Source organism: Ovis canadensis, chromosome 1, assembly GCF_042477335.2.
Source record: "Ovis canadensis isolate MfBH-ARS-UI-01 breed Bighorn chromosome 1, ARS-UI_OviCan_v2, whole genome shotgun sequence".
Taxonomy (NCBI): domain Eukaryota; kingdom Metazoa; phylum Chordata; class Mammalia; order Artiodactyla; family Bovidae; genus Ovis; species Ovis canadensis.
In genome coordinates, this window is record NC_091245.1 from 97,896,305 (window position 1) to 97,917,051 (window position 20,747).

A 20,747-nucleotide genomic window follows, 5' to 3' on the forward strand; every position below is an offset into this window, starting at 1 on the left:
TGCCTTTTCCGCCAGTACTCCACAGCCACATGTAATGTCCTTCAGAGCTTACTCAGATTTATCCAAACACCACAAGATCACAATTTTTAAACTTCTCCTTGTTAACAGCAGAAAGTTCTAATAGTCTATACTATCTCTTTGACTTTCTATGTATATGACCAGATGGTCTATAAGTGGCGATTGTCACTGTTGTTTTGTTTTCTGGGCTAAAACTAGGACTTCCAGGTCAAGTTGAATAGAACATATGTAGTTGGCATCTGCTTTATACCTGTTTATAAGTTCATCATTATTATTTTGCTATAGATGGTGGTAGATACCATTAATTGGTTTCGGAAGTTCCTCTCTGTTTCTAAATTGCTGTGAGATTTAATAATTTTTATCACAAAGATTTAATTTTACCTCTTACTGTCTTGAGTCTATTCACAGGATTGTATCAATCTTCCAAAGGTGATGCCATCTATTCATTGATTTACTAATGTTAACCATTCTTTTATTCCTGAGGAAGAAAAATCCTGGTCAAGATGGGTTTATATAACATTCATTGCTAGTTTCAGCTTGGAAATGATTTATACATTTCCCTCTATGTTTATAGATAAGATGAAATATAATTTTTCTTATTTGTGCTGTCCCTGTAAGAATTTTACTAACAAAGTCATAATAGGTTCATAAGTTGAACTGAGGTGTATTTTCCTCATTTTTAATTTTCTGGGGGGAGTTTATGAAAGGGACTATCCTATTGGTTCTTTCCAAGTAAGGTGATGGATGTGTTAATTATCTTGTCCTTAGTAGTAATTCTATGATCTATGCATATTAAATTTTCATGAAGTACACTTTAAATTAATATACTGGTACATTCTATCACAATTAAAAATTTTAAAACATTTATGTATATTAAATTTCCATGCAGTATACTTTATATATTTGTACATTTTTATCACAATTTAAAATCATGTTTAAACAACCTTAAGTTTTTAAATGAACTCTCTTCCCTAAATTCAACTTCCTAATATCCATATAAAGCTACATTGAATGATGTCATTATCAGTTATGCAATCTTGAGTATTTTATTTCAACTCATTGTCCTCAAATGTGCTTTGAAAAATGAGAAAATGAAAACACCTACCTCACAGAGTTACTTTCAGGAATATGCACATTGACGCTGGTGAAATGTGTGGAGTATTGCCTGGCCAGAGCGAACATTCAGTTAATGGTAGCCAACATTATTAGTACTATAGCCATAGTTTCATCAGTCCCAAACAGTCAAAGGGGACACTCTTTATCATGAACCTCCCACAGCTTCTTTAGTTAGAAGAACTGCATGGCTAAGAAGAGTCTGGAGTTGGGTTTAGTTGACCTGCTGTACTGCCTGGGGAAGGAGGAGCCCGGCGGAAGCTCAGGAAACAGCAGGAGGGTTCAGCCCAGAACAAGACCAAGACACTTGGGCTGTCACAGGGCTGGGATGATGAACAAGATATGGCCATTGACTCCTCTGAAGGGGCCACTCAATCCTCCTCTCTTCCAGCCAAAGCACCAGGCAGAAGGGTGCTTGGAAGCAGACATGGGTGTACTTGGGATGAATGGTGTTCCTCACTGCCTTCTGCTCTCTTTCGGGGTGTGGCAAACCTAAGGCTAGATGTCCCCCAGCACACATTCACAAGAGACTTTTCCCTGCAAGCAGAAACCCAAAGCACAGGATTCTTCCACCAGGACCCTGCCAGGTCTTGTCATCCTTCGTAGACTGTGGTGCACTTCAGGAGTTATGGTAGATTAAAGTGCGGCTGCTTAGTCGCTCAGTCATGTCTGATTCTGCAATCCCATGGACTGTAGCCTGCCAGGCTCCTTTGTCCATGGAATTTTCCAGATAGAACACTGGGGCAGGTTTCCATTTCCTTCTTGAGGTCATCTTCCCAACCCAGGGGTCAAACCCACATCTCCTGCATTGCAGCCAGATTCTTTACCACAGGTGCCACCTGGGAAGCCCCCCACCCAACTGAGGTCAATCCAAACATTAAGTCAGAGATTACATGTAAACAGAGCTACAGTGAGCCACACAGTGACTGTAACAGGGCAAGGTCCTTAACTGAGCTACTTCCCTTGTAAACTGTGTGTGTGTTACTTGCTCAGCTGTTTCTCTTTGAAACCCATGCATTGTAGCCTGCCAGGCTCCTCTGAGCATGGACTTCTCCAGGCAAGAATACTGGAGTAGATAGCCATTCCCTTCTCTAGGGGATCTTCCCGACCCAGGGATTGAACCTGGGTCTCCACATTGCAGGCAGATTCCTTACCTTCTGAGCCTTTTAAACTATGGTTTCTATATATTAATAAAATGTGGTAGCCACCATTATAGATCAGCACAGAGCACAGACACAGATGATGTCACTGATGATCCTGAGGGAGTCAGAGGGAAAGGGAGACAATGACTTTGTTTGCTGAAAACAGACACAGGACTCTACCCTGAAATCCACTGTAATTCTATAAAACTCACAATTCTAGTATTCAGAAAGCTGTTAGGGTGTTCTTTTCAGGATATTCAAAACTTGAACAAAAACAAGAAAGCTAAGAAAGTAAAATGCACTGATTTGTTTCCAAACTAAGAATACCTTTTATTTGCTGATCAAAACCTCAAAGAAAATTAGGTTAAGGAATAGTAGGAAGAAGGAAGAACTATAGATAAAGGAGAAGCTTGTTCAATTTATGACCCTGTGTAATAAATAGTGACTGTGGATTGCCTGATTACTTTTTTGCTTTCTTGACATGTTTTTGTCTTGAATTGTTCTTCTCCAGCATTAATTAGTGATGTTTCTTTTTAGATTCATCAGCTTTCTATGATTTTCCTATAAAACACAACAATCACTGAGATAATTAAGAAAACAAGGCGTGTTAATATAAGAATCACAACCTGAAATGAGGCAGACACCTCCTTCCTTAGCGGTCCTGGAGGCCCACTGTCTATGCTTCCTCCATATCCTACCTCCTCACACAGCGGAGGGGCCCAACCATACATGCAGTGGCAGTTTTTGTTATTGTTGCAAACTCCTCGGCGGTTGCACTTCTCAGGGAAACAGTCAAATTTCAGGACTGAGCTATTCACACAGTATCTATTAATACACACCCGCTCCTTACCACAGGAGGTACCATCATTTATCACGCCCAGGTCAGGTAACCCCATAGGTACCATGGCTAGATGATAGCCAATGCCCCAGCACATGAGATTTTCTTCATGCAGGTGAGTGGATATTAGGATAGTGTGATCTGGCATTTGAGGGAGAGTTTCGACATTTATGCACTGTAGCCTGCCACATATTGAATTTCGCTTGGTACACTTTCTAAAATCACGAAGCCCTGAAATCCCACAGTTCCCATATTGGTCACCTAATAAATTAACTGCATCATAGCACTGATGAGGAGCATCCTTGGCATCAAGTCCAAAAATTTTTTGGCACTGCATATACCTGGATCGACAACTCTGTTTGAAACAATGGGCTTCGTACTTGCAAGGGGTTCCATCCTGCTTATAAGTATCACTTGGACAGAAACCTGAGGTCCCATTGCAATACTCTGCAAGGTCACATTCATTTTCTTCCACCCGACACATGTATCCAGACGGACGAAACTGACAGTTATGACAACAAAGTCCAGTGCTACAGTTGGCTCCTTCTTTGAGTTTACAATCTGGTTGACAACACCTGTCTTCTTCACACTCCTCTGTCGAACCACAATCACATTCCTCATTCTCTTCCACAATTTTGTTTCCACATCTCTCAAGCACGTAGCCTAGGCCTGGGAGATTAGTTAGACACCTTGCATTTGAAGCTCTATATATGTGTGCAAAATAATGGGCATAACTACAATTACTAAACCCATATCGCCCAGTACCCATGATGCAGCTATACCTTCCCTTACATTGGCAGAATGCTTCATCATGTAGCATTCCCACACTGTGTCCCAGTACATGAGTGGACCAAGTAGCGGGTGCAAGGATATTTACATCTGGAAAAACACTTACAGATCCAGCATAAAACCGACTACACGCATGTCCCCCGGACTGTGCAAGTAAATCTGAAAAAGTTCTTTTAAGATATAGGTGTACCCAATCTACTGAAACCCGAGTATTTAGTACACTTGTTCGGTATACCAAAAACTGGCTTAAAACTTGCTCTATCTTTGAAAAATTAACTCTAATTTTGTCATTATCTGTCCATACTTCAACACTAAATAGATGTATTCTTAGACGGATATCTTGGAAGTAAGAGTCCATGATAGAAGTCAGAAGAATGGCATCATTTATGACTTGAGTAAGATTGGAGTTTGAAAATAAATACCTACTGTTATCAAAGACCAGTGCTACTTCCATGTACATTTGATGTCTATATAAGTCAGTGAAGTCTGGTGTCCTAGCTATGTTCTCATGCTGGGCCATCTGCTCTACTGTTTCATCATCAGTTAAGCCACAGATCTGATTAGGAAATTCCTCCTCTTTCTTCATGAGATATACCACGTGCTCAAAATTGGAAGAAGCCTTGCGGGGCTCAATTTGATAATGATTGGCATCAATTTTCAGGATGCCCTGGAGACCTCCCATGCATGTACTTATGGTAACTTCAGAATCCGGATTTCCTTCAACCAAGCCCATATAGTTGCAGTCGTTGGGTATATAAGGGTGATCTTCCAAGAGTCTCCCCTGTTCTGTGAAGGAGAAAACCTGCAGATTCCGAGGCAACAGAAACCTCTTGGGCCACAGATGAAGGACACGGTTCTTGCCTTTTACCTGCAGGAGGTAGGACACGTGCCTGGCCGCTCTCTGCTCCCCTCCACGGAAGCTCAGCTTCTTGGGAATGGTGATTTCATAGGAGTCAAAGCTCCACTCAGGGTGAAAAAGTAAATCCTTGCCAAGAGAGTCAACCAGGAGCACCGCCAGGACTAGCGACCGGCCTGGGGAGAGGCAGGTCCTCACTGACCTCATGGCACAGCCTGTTCCCCAGTGAGTCAGTCCCTGCCACTGTGGCCTTGAGAGTCAGCCTTCCAGGGACGTCCGCTAGAGGCGCGGGGAGCAGTGCGTGCCCTGCGGAGCTCGCTGGTGCTTGGGAGCGCAGCCCTGGGCCAAGCTGGGTCAGGCGGAGGCTACTGACTTCCCCTGCAGCTGCACGCCCCGCCCAACGCATCCGTTCGTTTTCTGGGCGGTGCCGTTGGGCGCACGTGGAAGAATCCAAGGAAGGTGCGCGAGAATAAAATGAAAAGCGAGGCTGCTTGCAGGCTGTGGGGAGAAGGCAGGGAGCAGCTTGAGAAAGGGAAAAGGATTAAAGAGTAAGAGCAACAGAGAACTTGACAAAGGCTCTCTGTATCTTGGGCTATTTCTTTTGTTTTTATTGGCCTCAGGACACACCTGATTTTTCCATGGGCTGATGCGGCTATTTCACAGATGCTGTGCCCACCTCACCGTTACACCATTTTCAGTGTTCACGGGGAGTCTCTTGTAGCAAAGAGGATTCCTGGAGTCAGCCAGAGGACCACCAGAGCCTGAGAAAATCAGAGCTGACTCGTGTCCCCACCCCCCACCTGGCTTCAGGCAAGGGGACGTTTCTAAGTTCATTTTGCCAGGTGGTTCTTTCTGCTGTTTGTCCTTAGGGTGCTAGGGATCAGCGTGATTTTTGGTGTGGGTGTGCTATTTGGATGGAGAGTCTAGGAACAGTCAAATACTAGGAGAATCCAGGAAGCCTAAAATCAATTCCAGTTGTATTACTGCTAAGTCACTTCAGTCGTGTCCGACTCGGTGCGACCCCATAGACGGCAGCCCACCAGGCTCCCCCATCTCTGGGATTCTCCAGGCAAGAACACTGGAGAGGGTTTCCATTTCCTTCTCCAATGCATGAAAGTGAAAAGTGAAAGGGAAGTCGCTCAGTCGTATCCGACTCTTAGCGACCCCATGGACTGCAGCCTACCAGGCTCCTTCCTTCATAGGATTTTCCAGGCAAGAGTACTGGAGTGGGGTGCCATTGCCTTCTCCAGTTGTATTACAGGAAAACGTTAAAAAGTAGGACGGGCTTGCATCTGGGAGACTAGTTAAGACGATTTTGTAACAATACAGGCGAGCAGTGTTGTTTGTGGACCAGAAAAGGACTGCGGGCTCACAAAATACATAGTTATTTATGGAAGGTTTACCGTGTATCAGCCACTGTTCTCAGCTCTTTGGGTGAATCAACTCTAACTCATCACAAAGAAGCCTAGTTTGCAGATGTTATTGTCATGGATACTCCACACTTGATAGAAATGAAAGTCTACTTTTGTTCATGTGGTGATGTTAGGTGGCACAATTGCCACACACACTTAGGCAATCACCCCTCCCCCACAACCTGTAGTCTTTATCAGTTACCTCTGCTGTCTCTCTGGGGATGGACAGAAGGGAACCCTGTGGATATATATGATTGAATGGCTTCTCCCAACATCAAAGAAGCAAGAATTAAAAAGAATATTCACATTTCTGGCATCTGTATTGTGGTCCAGATACTCAGTGAAGCAGAAACGCCAAAACAAGTAGACTTCACCTACAGAGAATATGACAAGATCTCAGGAAATGGGGATTTTTAAGGTGCCATTCTCCTGTACTGTGAGAAAGCGCCAGAACAGAGCCGTGCTCAGCTTCAAGCCGAGGATGAGGAATCCCTTCAAATGGTCACCCTCATGGGGCAGCAAAGGAGGAGGCCTGTGTGTGGAGACAACCTGGTTGGCAGGCAGGAGAAGCCCTGAGTGTAATTAGTAGACAGTAATGGTTAAGGTACTGATTCGTTGGAAACAACCCTGATGCTGGGAAAGATTGAAGGCAGGAGGAGAAGGGGACGACAGAGGGTGAGATGGTTGGATGGCATCATCAACTCGATGGACATGAGGTTGAGTAGGCTCTGGGAGTTGGTGATGGACAGGGATGCCTGGCATACCACAGTCCATGGGGTCAGAAAGAGTCAGACATGACTGAGCAACTGAACTGAACTGAAGGGTTAAGCACCAGTCTGAAGGTACAGGTTCCCAGTCAAGTCAGTTGCTGAGCTGAGAGGCAGCGGGAGCAAAGACATGAAGAAAGAGCTGTCTAGGGATAAATGAGAGTTTCAGCAAGTGTGCTGGGTTCATAGTTCAGCTTGAAAACCAGGAATTACAATTTCCTCAGACTGGAAATCTGGTTAATGTTGTCAGGTCTCCAGCAGCATAAACTGTAGAGAGCAGTTGGGATCTATCCATTCATTTTTATTAACATTTTCATACCTATACCATTTTCATTTAGGCCATTGAAGTATTTCTTGATTAAAACACTAATTCTACAACTCCTATTGTTATAATATTATCTTTGGGCTAAACTCTGCAACATCTGTTTGTTAACACAAAGCTTTATGGAAATAGCCTGTTTTGATGTATTTTTCCTTATTTACAAAATTATGCATATATATTTTAAAAAGTGGAAATAGCCCTGAGTTACACAGAGTAGAAAATGCAAACCATTCCTTTACTCTCAACTTGCATATGTCTCCAATAAAACTCTTCCCACACTGAGACAGAAATCTTAGGTATGATTATTTTTCCATCTTAGAAAATTCAATTTAATATAGAAAATAAATCATATTTTAAAATAGTACATGCCATTCATATACGTTTGACATTGCCATTTTCATATACAATATATTGTAAATAATTTTCTAAGCCATTGGTAAGAGATGTAGATCATTGCCCATAACAAATACAAAATATTCTATACTATTCACATAATTCTTTATTTAAATGTTTCCTTTATGTATTCATGATACAACCATTGTTTCACATTTTTACATTCTTCTTGTTGATAAATATATTCTATTCTGGTGATTAAGATAAATTTATGTGTAAATATATACAAGCACATACCTTCTTTGCCAGTTCTGATGGATTCTTAGAAATGTTAGATCGAGGTCTCTAAAATCAAACAGAACTTAAACAGTTCTGTATTGGTTTACCAACTATCTGTAAAGCAGTTTGTTCAATAACACAATTTAAACATCCAGGTTAAAAAACGTAGCATTAAATGTACCATCTTAACCATTTTAAAATGTACATTTCCATAGTGTTAACGTATATTCACATTTTTGTTTACCAGATCTCTAGATCTTTTGCATCTTGTAACAGTGAAACTCTATACCTAAAAATCACTAATGTCATCCCTATTGCCTATTCATAGGAAGTATCTTTCTGTTGCTATGATTGTGATTACTTAAAATATTGAATATGAGTACAATCACATTGTTTTTTCTTTTGTGAGTGGCTTATTGCACTTAGCATAATATCCTTGAAGTTTCTTTGTGTTGTAGCATGTGACAGAATTTTCTTCTTTTTAAGCATGCATGCTCATCTATGTATGTATGTACCACACTTCTTAGTCATTCATCTGTTGGTAGATATTTGGATGAATAATGCTGCCTTGAAAATGGGTGTCAAATATCTCCTGGAGATCCTGCTTTGAGTTCTTTAGGACATATACCCAGAAGTTGAATTGCTAGATACTTTGTCAGTTTAGTTCAGTCACTCAGTCGTGTCTGACTCTTTGCAACCCCATGGACTGCAGCATGCCAGACTTCCCTCTCCTTCGCAATCTTCCAGAGTTTGCTCAAACTCATGTCCATTGAGTCAGTGATGCCATCCAACCATCTCAGTGCCTGTTGTCTCCTTCTCCTCCAGCCCTCAATTTTTCCCAGCTCAAGGTCTTTTCCAATGAATTGACTCTTTACATTAGGTAGCTGAAGTATTGGAGCTTTAGCTTCAGCATCAGTCCTTCCAATTAATATTCAGGGTTGATTTCCTTTAGAATTGACTTGTTTGATCTTGCAGTCCAAGAGTCTTCTCCAGCACCACAGTTCAAAAGCACTAATTCTTTGGTGCTCAGCCTTCTTTAAGGTGCAGCTCTATCCATACATGATTATTGGAAAAAACATAACCTTGACTGTACAGACCTTTGTGGGCAAAGTGATGTCTTTGCTTTTTAATGTGCTGTCTAGGTTTGTCATACCTTTTCTTCCAAGGAGCAAGCTTCTTTTAAGTTCATGGCTGCAGTCACTGTCCACAGTGATTTGGAGCCCAATAAAATAAAGTCTCTCACTGTTTCCATTGTTTGCTCCTCTGTTTTCCATGAATTAATGGGTCCAGATCCATGATCTTAGTTTTTTGAATGTTGAGTTTTAAGCCAGCTTTTTCACTCTCCTCTTTCACCTTTATCAAGAGGCTCTTTAGTTCCTCTTCACTTTCTGCCATTAGAGTGGTGTCATCTGCATATCTGAGGTTATTGGTATTTTTCCCAGAAATCTTGATTGCAGTTAAACCATCATAATGACTATCAATTATTATATCTTAACAATATTAAGTCTTCTATTGCATGACCTTGGTATACACCAAATCAGCTACACCAATTTGGTATGAATTTCCATTAATTTGAAGCATCTTCAAGTTTTGCTTTTTTGGGGGGAGTGTTTTACAGTTTTCTACTTTTACTGCTTTGGTTTAGAACACTTCTAAGTGTTTTATACTTTTTAAGGCTGAAGTATTACAGTATTTTAGTATAAAGGGATTGTTTTCTTAATTTCCATCTCTGTTTGCTCATTGTTAACATATAGGAATGTCTCTAATTTTTGAGTGTTGATTTTGTATTCTGTATCACCAACTCAATGGACATGAATCTGAGAAAAACCTGGCATGCTGCTGGTCATGGAATATGATCGCTTTAATGTGTCATTGAACTCATGGGGTCACAAAGATTTGGATACAACTCAGTAACTGAACAACAACAACTTTGATGAATTCATTTTTTAGTTCTAAAAGGTTTTCTTTTTTTTTTTTTCTTTTGGAAGAATCCTTTGGTTTTTCTGTATATCAGACCATATCATCTGCAAACAAGGTTTAATTCTTCTTTTCCATTTTTCCATTTTATATGTCTTTTATTTCTTTTTTATGTCTACTCTGGCTAGAAAGTCATGTACTGTGGAGGAATAGTAATGACAAGTGTGAACATCTTTGCTCAATTGTTCTTGATCTTAAAGGAAAAGTTTTTCCCATTGATTATGATGTTAGCTGTCAGCTTTTTATTTATGACTTTTATTATGTTGAGGTAGTCTTTTCCCCTTCCTAGTCTGCGAGGTATTTTTGTCATAAAAGTGTATTGAATTTTTTCAAATACTTTGTCTGTGTCTATTGAGATGCTTAGATGGGTTTTGCCCTTTGTTCTGTTAATAAGGTTGATTGAATGATTTCTCATGTTTTGTACCATCCTTATATTCAGTATAAATCTCATTTGGTCATGGAATATGGTCTATTTAATGTGCTGTTGAACTCAGTTTGCTAGTAGTTTCTTTAGGATTATTGTATCCATATTCATGAGAGATATTGCCCTGTGATTCTCTTTGCTTATCTTTCATCTGGTTTTGATATCATGGTAATGCTGGTCTCGTAGAATGAGTTTAAGAATGTCACTACCTCTTCAATTCTTTGAATGAGTTTAAGAAGCCTGGATGTTAATTATTCCTTAAATGTTAGGTAGAATTCTCCAGTGAAACCTAATGATCCTGAACTTTTCTGGGTTGACAGGCTGTTGAACCATCTTGAGTATCCCAATAGTTATAGATCTGTTTGTATCTTTTATTTCTTGTTATTCATCCTTGGTAGTTGTCTGTTTCTAGAAATTTATCTATTTCTGAGGTCATCCAATTTGTTAACATGGAATTATTCATAATAGTCTCTTGTAATTCTTTTTTTAAATGTGATGTTAGTTGTAATGTTTCCTCATTCATTTCTATTTTAGATATTTGAGTCTTCTTTTTTCTTACTTAGATTCATTAAAGGTTTGTCAATTTTGTTGATCTTTTCAAAAAATCAACTCATTCCACTGATTTTTTTTAAAACTAACTTTTGCAACCACCAGTCTGTTCTCTATGTCTGTGAGTATTTTCTGTCTTGTAGATAAGTTCATTGTGTAATTTTTAGATATCACATATAGGTGATATTATACAGTATGTCTTTCTCTGACTTGTCTCAGTGTGTTCTCTAGGTCCATCCACTTGTCACAAATGGCAGGATTTCTTTTTCTTTTTTTAAAATCAGCTTAGTAATACTCTGTCTTCCTAAGCCAATCATCTGTTGCTTGGCGCCTGAATTGCTTCCACACCTTGGCTGTTGTAAATAGTGAAGTTATCAATATTGATGAGCATGTATCTTTTTGACTTAGTATTTTCATTTATGTGAGAGTTAGACTGTGAAGAAGGCTGAGCACTGAAGAACTGATGCTTTTGAACTGTGGTGTTGGAGAAGACTCTTGAGAGTCCCTTGGACTGCAAGGAGATCCAACCAGTCCATTCTGAAGGAGATCAGCCCTGGGATTTCTTTGGAAGGAATGATGCTAAAGCTGAAACTCCAGTACTTTGGCCACCTCATGCGAAGAGTTGACTCATTAGAAAAGACGCTGATGCTGGGAGGGATTGGGGGCAGGAGGAGAAGGGGATGACAGAGGATGAGATGGCTGGATGGCATCACGGACTCAATGGACATGAGTCTGAGTGAACTCCGGGAGATGGTGATGGGCAGGGAGGCCTGGTGTGCTGCAGTTCGTGGGGTTGCAAAGAGTTGGACACGACTGAGTGACTGAACTGCACTGAACTGACTGAACTGAGACATATGTCCAGGAGTAGAATTGATGGGCCATATGGTAGTTCTATTTTTGGTTTATTGAGGTACCTCTATACTGTTTTCCACTGTGGCTATACCAATTTGCATTCCCATCGACAGTGTAGGAGGGTACCCTTTTCTCTACACCCTCTTCAGCATTTGTTATTTGTAGCCTTTTTAAATGATGGCATTGCTGACCACAGTGTGATGTGTTACCTCATAGTTTTGATTTGCATTTCTCTAATAATTAGCAATGGTGAACAGCTTTTCCATGCCTGTCAGTCATTTGTATATTGTCTTTGGAGAAATTTCTATTCAGGTTTTCTGCCAATTTATTGTGGGTTTTTTTTTTTAAATGTTTGAGACATTGGCAAGTTTTGGATATTAACACTTGTCTGTTGCATCATTTACAGATATTTCCTTTCACTTTATAGGTTATCTTTTTGTAAACTGTGCAAAAAGCTTTAGGTTTATTTAGATTCTATTTATTTATGTTTTCATTTTTTTGACTTAGAAGGCAGATCAAAAAAAAATTGCTAAGATGGCTTCATTCTCATGTGGGGTGATAATCTTTTAACTGGTTTTTGGATTTCTCATAGAGGTATTGTATCAGTTTGTAGTAGAAGCAGGAGTGTCAGGGCTTCCTATTCCACCATTTTGCTGATGTCTTTAGTCAGTTCAATGGGACTTTTTGTAATGGTAGAAATGTTATATAGTCTAATACTGTAGCCACTAACCTTCTGCAGTTATTGACCGATCAAATGTGACTTTTGTGTCAAGGCAACTGATTGTCAAACTTATTTTAATTATGGTTAATTTAAATAGCTTCATATTCCTACTAGCTGCCATATTAGCCAGCACAGTTATGGAAGACTCAATTTCCCACATTTCTAGCAGTATTTAATATCCAACTTTTTAATATGGGCTCATTAGAAAAAGATAGCTCATTATTTTAAATGACTTTCTCTGATTATTGAGAATGAACTTACTATAGTAGCTTAATGTCAGTCTGCTTTTAAACTGAGGTATAATTGGCAACGTTATATAAGTTGTAAGTATGCAAGATATGTGGGTTTCCCAGGTGGCTCAGTAGTAAAGAATCCACCTACCAATGCAGGAGACATAAGAGACTCAGGTTCAGTTCCTGGGTCAAGAAGATCCCCTGGAGGAGGGCAAGGCAGCCCACTCCAGTGTCCTTGCCTGGAGAATCCCATGGAGAGAGGAACTTGATGGTCTACAGTCCATAGGGTCGCAAAGAGTTGGACACAGCTGAAGCAACTAAGCATGCGTGCATGTGCGCTAAAGATGCAAGTTTGTCCTTGAAGTACAAAATGAAGCAGGGCAAAGACTGATAGAATTCTGCCAAGAGAATGCACTGGTCATAGTAAACACCCTTTTTCAACAACACAAGAGAGGGCTTCATACTTAGATATCACCGAATTGTCAGTATCCAAATCAGATTTATTACATTCTTTACAGCCAAAGATGGAGAAGCTCTAGATAGTCAGCAAAAACAAGACCTAAAGCTGATTGTTGCTCATATCATCAGCTCCTTATAGCAAAATTCAGGATTACACTAAAGGAAGCAGGGAAAAACCACTAGGCTGGTCAGTGAAAGTGAAAGTTGCTCAGTTGTGTCCAACTCTTTGTGACCCCATGGACTGTATAGTCCATGGAATTCTCCAGGCCAGAATACTGGAGCCTTTCCCTTCTCCAGGCCATCTTCCCAACCCAGGGATTGAACCTAGATTTCTTGTGTTGCAGGCAGATTCTTTATCAGCTGAGCCACTAGGTCAGTCAAGTATGACCTAAATCAAATCCCCTGTGATCATACAGAGGAGGTGATGAATAGATTCAAGGGATTAGATCTAGTAAACAAAGTGCCTGAAGAATTATGGACAGAGGTTCATAACACTGTACAGGGGTCACTGACAAAAACCATCCCAAAGGAAAAGAAATGCAAGAAAACAAAGTGGTTGTCTGAGAAGGCTTTACAAATAGCTGAGGAAAGAAGAGAAGCAAAAAGTAAGTGAGAAAAAGAAAGATATACCCAACTGAATGCAGAGTTCCAGAGAATAGCAAGGAGAGAGAAGGATGCCTTCTTAAATGAACAATGCAAAAAAATAGAGAAAAACAATAGAATGGGAAAGATTAGAGATTTCTTCAAGTAAATTGAAGATATCAAAGGAACATTTCATGCAAAGATGGGCACAATAAAGGCCAGAAACAATAAAGACCTAATAGAAGCAGAAGAGATCAAGAAGAGATAACAAAAATACATGAAGAACTGTACAAAAAAAGATCTTAATGACCCAGATAGCCATCATGGGGTGGTCATTCACCTACAGCCAGACATTCTGGAGTGTGAAGTCAAGTGGGCCTTAGGAAGCACTGCTGCCAATAAAGCTAGGTGATGAAATTCCAGGAGAACTATTTAAGTTCCTAAAAGATGATGCTATTAAAGTGCTGCACTCAATATGTCAGCAAATTCGGAAAACCCAGCAATGGTCACGGAACTGGAAAAGGTCAATCTTCATCCCAATTCCCAAGAAGGCAGTACTAAAGAATATTCAAAATAATTGATAGTTGTACTCACTTTCCATGTTAATAAGGTTATGTTCAAAATCCTTCAAGCTAGGCTTTAGCAGTACATGAACTGAGAACTTTCAGATGAATAAGCTGGGTTTAGAAAACACAGAGGAACCAAAGATCAAATTGCCAACATTTGCTGGATCACAGAAAAAGCAAAGGAATTCCACAAAAACATCTACTTCTGTTTCATTGACTATGCTGAAGCCTTTGACTGTGTGGATCATAAAAAAAATGTGGAAAATTCTTAAAGCGATGGGAATACCAGACCATTTACCTGTATCCCGAGAAACCTGTATGTAGGTCAAGAAGCAACAGTTAGAACCTTATGCAGAACTGACTGGTTCAAAATTGAGAAAGGAATATGACAAGGCTGTATATTGTCACCCTGTTTATTTAAATTATATGTAGAATACAACATGTGAAATGCTGGGCTGGATGAGTTACAAGCTGGAATCAAGATTTCTGAGAGAAATATCAATAACTTCAGATATGCAGATGATACTCTAATGACAGAAAGTGAAGAGGAACTAAAGCGACTCTTGATGAAGGTGAAGGGGGAGAGTGAAAAAGCCTGCTTAAAACTCAGTATTAAAAAACGAATATCATGACATCCAGTCCCATCACTTCATGACAAATAGAAGGGGAAAAGGTGGAAGCAGTGATGATTTCTTCTTCTTGAGCTCTAAAGTCACTGCAGATGGTGATTGCAGCCATGCAATTAGAAAACGATTGTTTCTTGAAAGGAAAGCTATGAAAAACCTAAATACCACATTGAAAAGCAAAGACATCACTTGGCTGACAACAGTCCATATAGCCAAGGCTATGGTATTTCCAGTAGTCATGTACAAATGTGAGAGTTGGACCATAAAGAAGGCGGAGTGCCAAAGAACTGATCCTTTCAAACTGTGGTGCTGCAGAAGACTCTTGAGAGTCTCTTGGACAGCAAGGAGATCCAACCAGTCCATCCTAAAGGAAACCAACCCTGAATACATATTGGAATGCCTGATGCTGAAGTTGAAGTTCCAATACTTTGGCCACCGGAGGCAAACAACCAACTCATTGGAAAAGACCCTGATGATGGGAAAGATTGATGGCAGAAGAAGAGGGAGACAGAGGATGAGATGGTTGGATCACATCACTGACTCAATGGACATGAACTTGGGCAAACTCTGGGAGATGGTGAGGGATGGGGGGGCCTGGCATATTGTACTCCATGGGGTCACAAAGAGTCAGACACATTTGGCAACTGAATAACAACAAGTTGTGGGTGCATCACCTAATAATTCTCTACACAATACTCTTCCCTTGCCTGTGGGGGATAGATTCCAAGGCCAACAGCAGATGCCTGAAACCACAGATGGTACCAAGCCATATGTCTATTTATACTCTTCTTTACCCTGTACATGCATATCTATGATAAATTTTAGTTCATGAATTGGCACAATAAAAGATTAACCAGAACAACTAATATTAAAATAAAATAATTGCAACAATATACATTTAAGAAAGATAGGTGAATGTGGCCCTCTCTCTCTCCCTCAAAATATCTTACTCTTCTGCACTCACCTGAACATATGAGATATTGAAGTTCGACCCAATGAGATCAAGTGAGGTGAATGATGTAGGCACTGTGAAGGGAATTTTCCTTTATAGTTGACCGTTGAACAATATGTGCTTGCATTGTTGCCTAATACAAGATTTTTGAAAAATAAAGGTGGTACTGTGTGATCTTTGGTTGGTTAAATCCACAGATGCAACAGATGCAGGACAGGTTCATTCATAAATATTTAAGATTTTTCTTTTTCCACGACTTGATAGTTCATTTCTTTTTACCACTGTACAAAGTTGCAGTTATATAGGATGAAGAACTAGAGATATAATATACAACATGATGACTGTAAATAATACTGTATTGTATACTGGAAATTTGTAAAAGAGTACATTTCATTGTGCTCTCACCACACAAACAAAAAAGTGAGTATGTGAGGAAATGGATTTGTTAATTGACTTGTTGGTAGTAATCATTTCAATATGTATCAAAGCACCAGGTTGTTCACCATAAATATGTACAATTTTAATTTAAACAACACAATCAGCAGAGAGAAGAGTCAACTGATAGAAGAAAATATTTGTAAATCATACACTTGATAATGGGCAAAGAACCAGACTACATAGAGAACTCCTACTACCCAACAATAACAGCAACAAAACAAAAAACAATCAGATTTTAAAACAAGCAATGTATTGTTGGATTTGATTTGCTAATATTTTGTTGAGGAATTTTCATATTTATGTTCATCAGTGATATTGGTCTAAAATTTTCTCTTTTCCATGGCATCATAGTATCTTTGTCTGGTATTGGTATCAGGGTGATGGTGGCCCCATAGGATGAGTTTGGGAGTATTCCTTCCTCTGTGATTTTTTGGAAGAGTTTCAGAAGGATAGGTGTTAACTCTTCCCTAAATGCTTGACAGAATTTGCCTGTGAAGCCATCTGGTCCTGGACTTTTGTTTGTTGGGAGTTTTTAACCATAGTTTCGATTTCAGTACTTGTGATAAGTCTGTTCATATTTTCTATTTCCTCTTCATTCAGTCTTAGATCATATCTTTCTAAGAATTTGTCTATTTCTTCTAGATTTTCCATTTTATTGGCATATAGTTGCTTGTAATAGTCTGTTATGATCCTTTTTATTTCGGTGGTGTCAGTTGTAATTTCTTTTCCATTTCTGATTTTATTGATTTGAGCCTGCTCCCTTTTTTTTCTTGATGAGTCTGGCTAAAGATTTATCAATTTTGTTTATCATTTAAAGAAACAGCTTGTAGATTCACTGACCTTTTGTACTATTTTCTTCATCCCTATTTCATTTATTTATGCTCTGATCTTTATGATTTCTTTCCTTCTACTAACTTTGGGTTTTGTTCCTCTTTATCTAGTTGCTTTAGGTGTGGGTTAGGTGGCTTATTTGGAATTTTTCTTGTTTCCAGAAGTAATATTATATTGTTATAAACTTTCACTTGCAAACCAAATCCAACAATATATTAAAAGGATCATATACCATTATCAAATGGAATTTATCCCAGGCATACAAAGATTTTTCAATATTTGAAAATTAATCAGTGTGATACACAACATTAACAAATTAAAGAATAAAAGCCACATGATCATCTCAATAGATGCAGAAAAATCTTTTGACAAAATTCAATATCAATTTATGATGAAACCTTTCAAGAAAGTGGGCATAGAGGGAACGTATCCCAATACATGGCATATAATACATATATATAATGGCATATAATACATGCCATTATTACACACCTACAGCCAACAAACTTAATGGCGAAAAGCTGAAAGTATTTTCTCTAAAATCAGGAACAAGACAAGGATGTCCACTCTCACCACTTTTATTCAATAGTTTTGGAAGTCCTGGCAATGGCAATCAGAGAAGAAAAAGAAATAAAAGAAATCCAAATCGGAAAATAAGAAGTTAAACCATCACCATTTGTGGCTGACATGATAATATACACAGGAAATCCTAAAGAGTCTACCAGAAAACTTCTAGAGCTCATCAATCAATTTAGTAAAGTTACAGAATATAAAATTTACTCACAGAAATTGCTTGAATTTCTACACAGTAACAATGAAAGATCAGAAAGATAAATTAAAGAAACAATCCCATTTACTACCACATCAAAAAGAATAAAGTACCTAGGGATAAACCTACCCAAGGAGGCAAAAAACTTATACTATGAAAGCTATAAGATGGTGATGAAAGAAATAAAAGATGACACAAACAGATGGAAAGATATACCATATTCTTAGATTGGAAGAATCAATATTGTCAAAATAACTGTACTACCTAAGGCAATCTACAGATTCAGTGCAATCCCTATCACATTACCAAGGGCATTTTTCAAAGAACTAAAACAAATAAAAATATTAAAATATGTATGGAGACACAAAAGGCCCTGAACAATCAAAGCAAGCTTGAGAAAGAAAAACAGAGCTGGAAGAATCAGGCTCCCTGACTTCAGACTATGCTACAAAGCTATACTCATCAAAACAGTGTGGTACTCACACAAAAAACACAAATATAGATCAATGGAACAGGACAGAAAGCCCAGAAATAAACCCATACACCTATGATCAATTAACCTGCAACAAAGGAGGCAAGAATACACAATAGAGAAAAAGCAATGTCTCTTCAATTAGTGGTGCTGGGCAAAGTGGACAGCTACACGTAAAAGAATGAAATTAGAACGTTCTCTAATACAATATGTGTGTGCATGCTCACTCAGTTGTGTCCAACTCTTTGTGACCCCTTGGACTGTAGCTCACCACCCCTCTCTGTCCATGGGATTCTCCATGCTCGAATACTGGAGTGGGTTGCCATTTCTTCTTCCAAGGGAGCTTCCCAACCCAGGGATCAAACCCATGTTTCCTGCATTGCCTTGCACTGGCTGTCAGATTCTTTACCACTGATCCACCTGGGAAGCCCCTCTAACAGCACAATTCTAACACAAACATAAACTCAAAATGGATTAAAAACCTAAATGTAAGACCGGATACTACCAGATAAGGTAACCAGATAAGGGTTTTACCTTATGGGAAAACCCAGGCAGAACACTCTTTTATATAAATCACAGAAATATCTTTTTTTCCCAAACTTTAAACTTTTTATTTTGTATTGGGGTGTAGCCAAGTAACAAAGTTGTGGTAGTATCAGATGAACAGCAAAGGGACTCAGCCATACAAATACATGTATACATTCTCCTCCAACCCCCCACTTCTCATCCAGGCTGGCACATGACACTGAGCAGAGTTCCATGTGCTACACAACAGATCCTTGTTGGTTATTCATTTTAAATATAGCAGTTTGAACATGACCTTCCCATAGTTCCTGCTGCTGCTAAGCTGTTAAGTTGCTTCAGTCATGTCCGACTCCTAGCGACCCCATGGACTGCAGCCGACCAGGCTCCTCCATCCATGGGATTTTCTAGGCAAGAGTACTGGAGTGGGGTGCCATTGCCTTCTCTGCCCATAGTCCCTAACTACCCCTAAAAAGAAATGATACAAATGAACTTACGTATAAAACAAAAAGAGACACATAGACTTAGAAAATAAACTTAATGGTTATGGGGGGGGGTGGGCGGGGGAGGGGGATGGGCGGGGGGATGGGCGTGGGTGATGGGCAGGGGTGGGGTAGGGAAAGGGTAGTTAGTAGCAATATCTTTTTTGATCTGTCTCCTAGAATAATGGAAATAAAAATAAACAAATGGATCCTAATTAAACTCAAAAGTTTTTGCACAGCAAAGGAAACCATCAACAAGATGAAAAGATAACTCACAGAATGGGAGAAAACATTTGCAAATTATGCAGTTGACAAGATATTAATCTTCAGAATTTATAAACAACTCATGCAACTCAATATATTAAAAAAAAAACCAAACAATGAGCAGAAATCCTAAATAGATGTTGCTCCAAAAACATACAAAGGGACAAGAGGCGCAGGAAAAGATGTACAACATCACTAACTATGAGAAATGCAAATAAAAACTACAATGAAATACCACCTCATACTGGTCAGAATGGCCATTATAAAAAAAATTTACAAACAGTAAATGCTGGAGAGTATATAGAGAAGAAGGAACACTCCTAAACTATTGATTGGAATGTAAATTGGTATAGCCACTTTGGAGAACAGTATAGAGGTTCCTTAAAAAACTAAAAATAGAGCTACCATGCATGCATGCACGCAAAGTCACTTCAGTCATGCCCAACTCTTTGCAACCCTGTGGGCTGTATCCCATCAGGCTTCTCTGTCCATGGGATTCTTCAGGCAAGAATACCAGAGTGGGTTAGCATGCCCTCCTCCAGGGGATCTTCTGATCCATGGATCGAACCTGGATTTCCTGCATCAGCAGGCAGGTTCTTTACCACTAGTGCTGCCTGGGAAGCCCAGAGCTACCATATGACCCAGCAATCCCACTCCAGGGCATATATCCAGAGAAAATAATGGTTCCAAAGGGTATATACACCCCAATGGCATTGCTGCCTACAAGAGCCAAGTCATAGAAGCAACCCAAATGCCCACAGACAGATGAATGGATAAAGAAGATGTGGAATATATAATTTTTTCAGGAACCAAAAAAAGAATATATAACATCATTTGCAGCAACATGGCATTTGCAACAACATGGATAAATGTGAAGATTATCATACTAAGTGAAATGTTAGAGAAAGATATCATAGGATGTCATTTATATGCAGAATCTTTAAAATTGATAAAAATAAGTTTACTTACAAAACAGAAACATCCTAACAGACTTAGAAAACAAACTTACAGTTACAAAAAGGGGAAAGATGGAGGCAAGAGGGATAAATTGAAAGTTTGGGAATGACAGATACACACTGCTATATATGAAATAGCCTTTCCCAGGTGGCTCAGTTGGTAAAGAATTTGCCTGCAGTGCGGGAGACCTGTGTTTGATTCC

General features: G+C 39.3%; 1 protein-coding gene across 1 annotated transcript; it reads right to left on the reverse strand.

The window, feature by feature from the left end:
• Positions 1-2,815: 2,815 nt before the first annotated feature.
• LOC138435960 (disintegrin and metalloproteinase domain-containing protein 30-like) lies at positions 2,816-4,963 on the reverse strand. Its single transcript, XM_069581332.1, has one exon. It carries the CDS (start codon positions 4,961-4,963, stop codon positions 2,816-2,818), a length of 2,148 nt encoding a protein of 715 aa, XP_069437433.1.
• Positions 4,964-20,747: the final 15,784 nt, after the last annotated feature.

What these genes read in the sequence shown, in the direction of transcription:
- LOC138435960 (XM_069581332.1), bottom strand. Translation starts at nt 4,963, where the DNA reads ATGAGGTCAGTGAGGACCTGCCTCTCCCCAGGCCGGTCGCTAGTCCTG.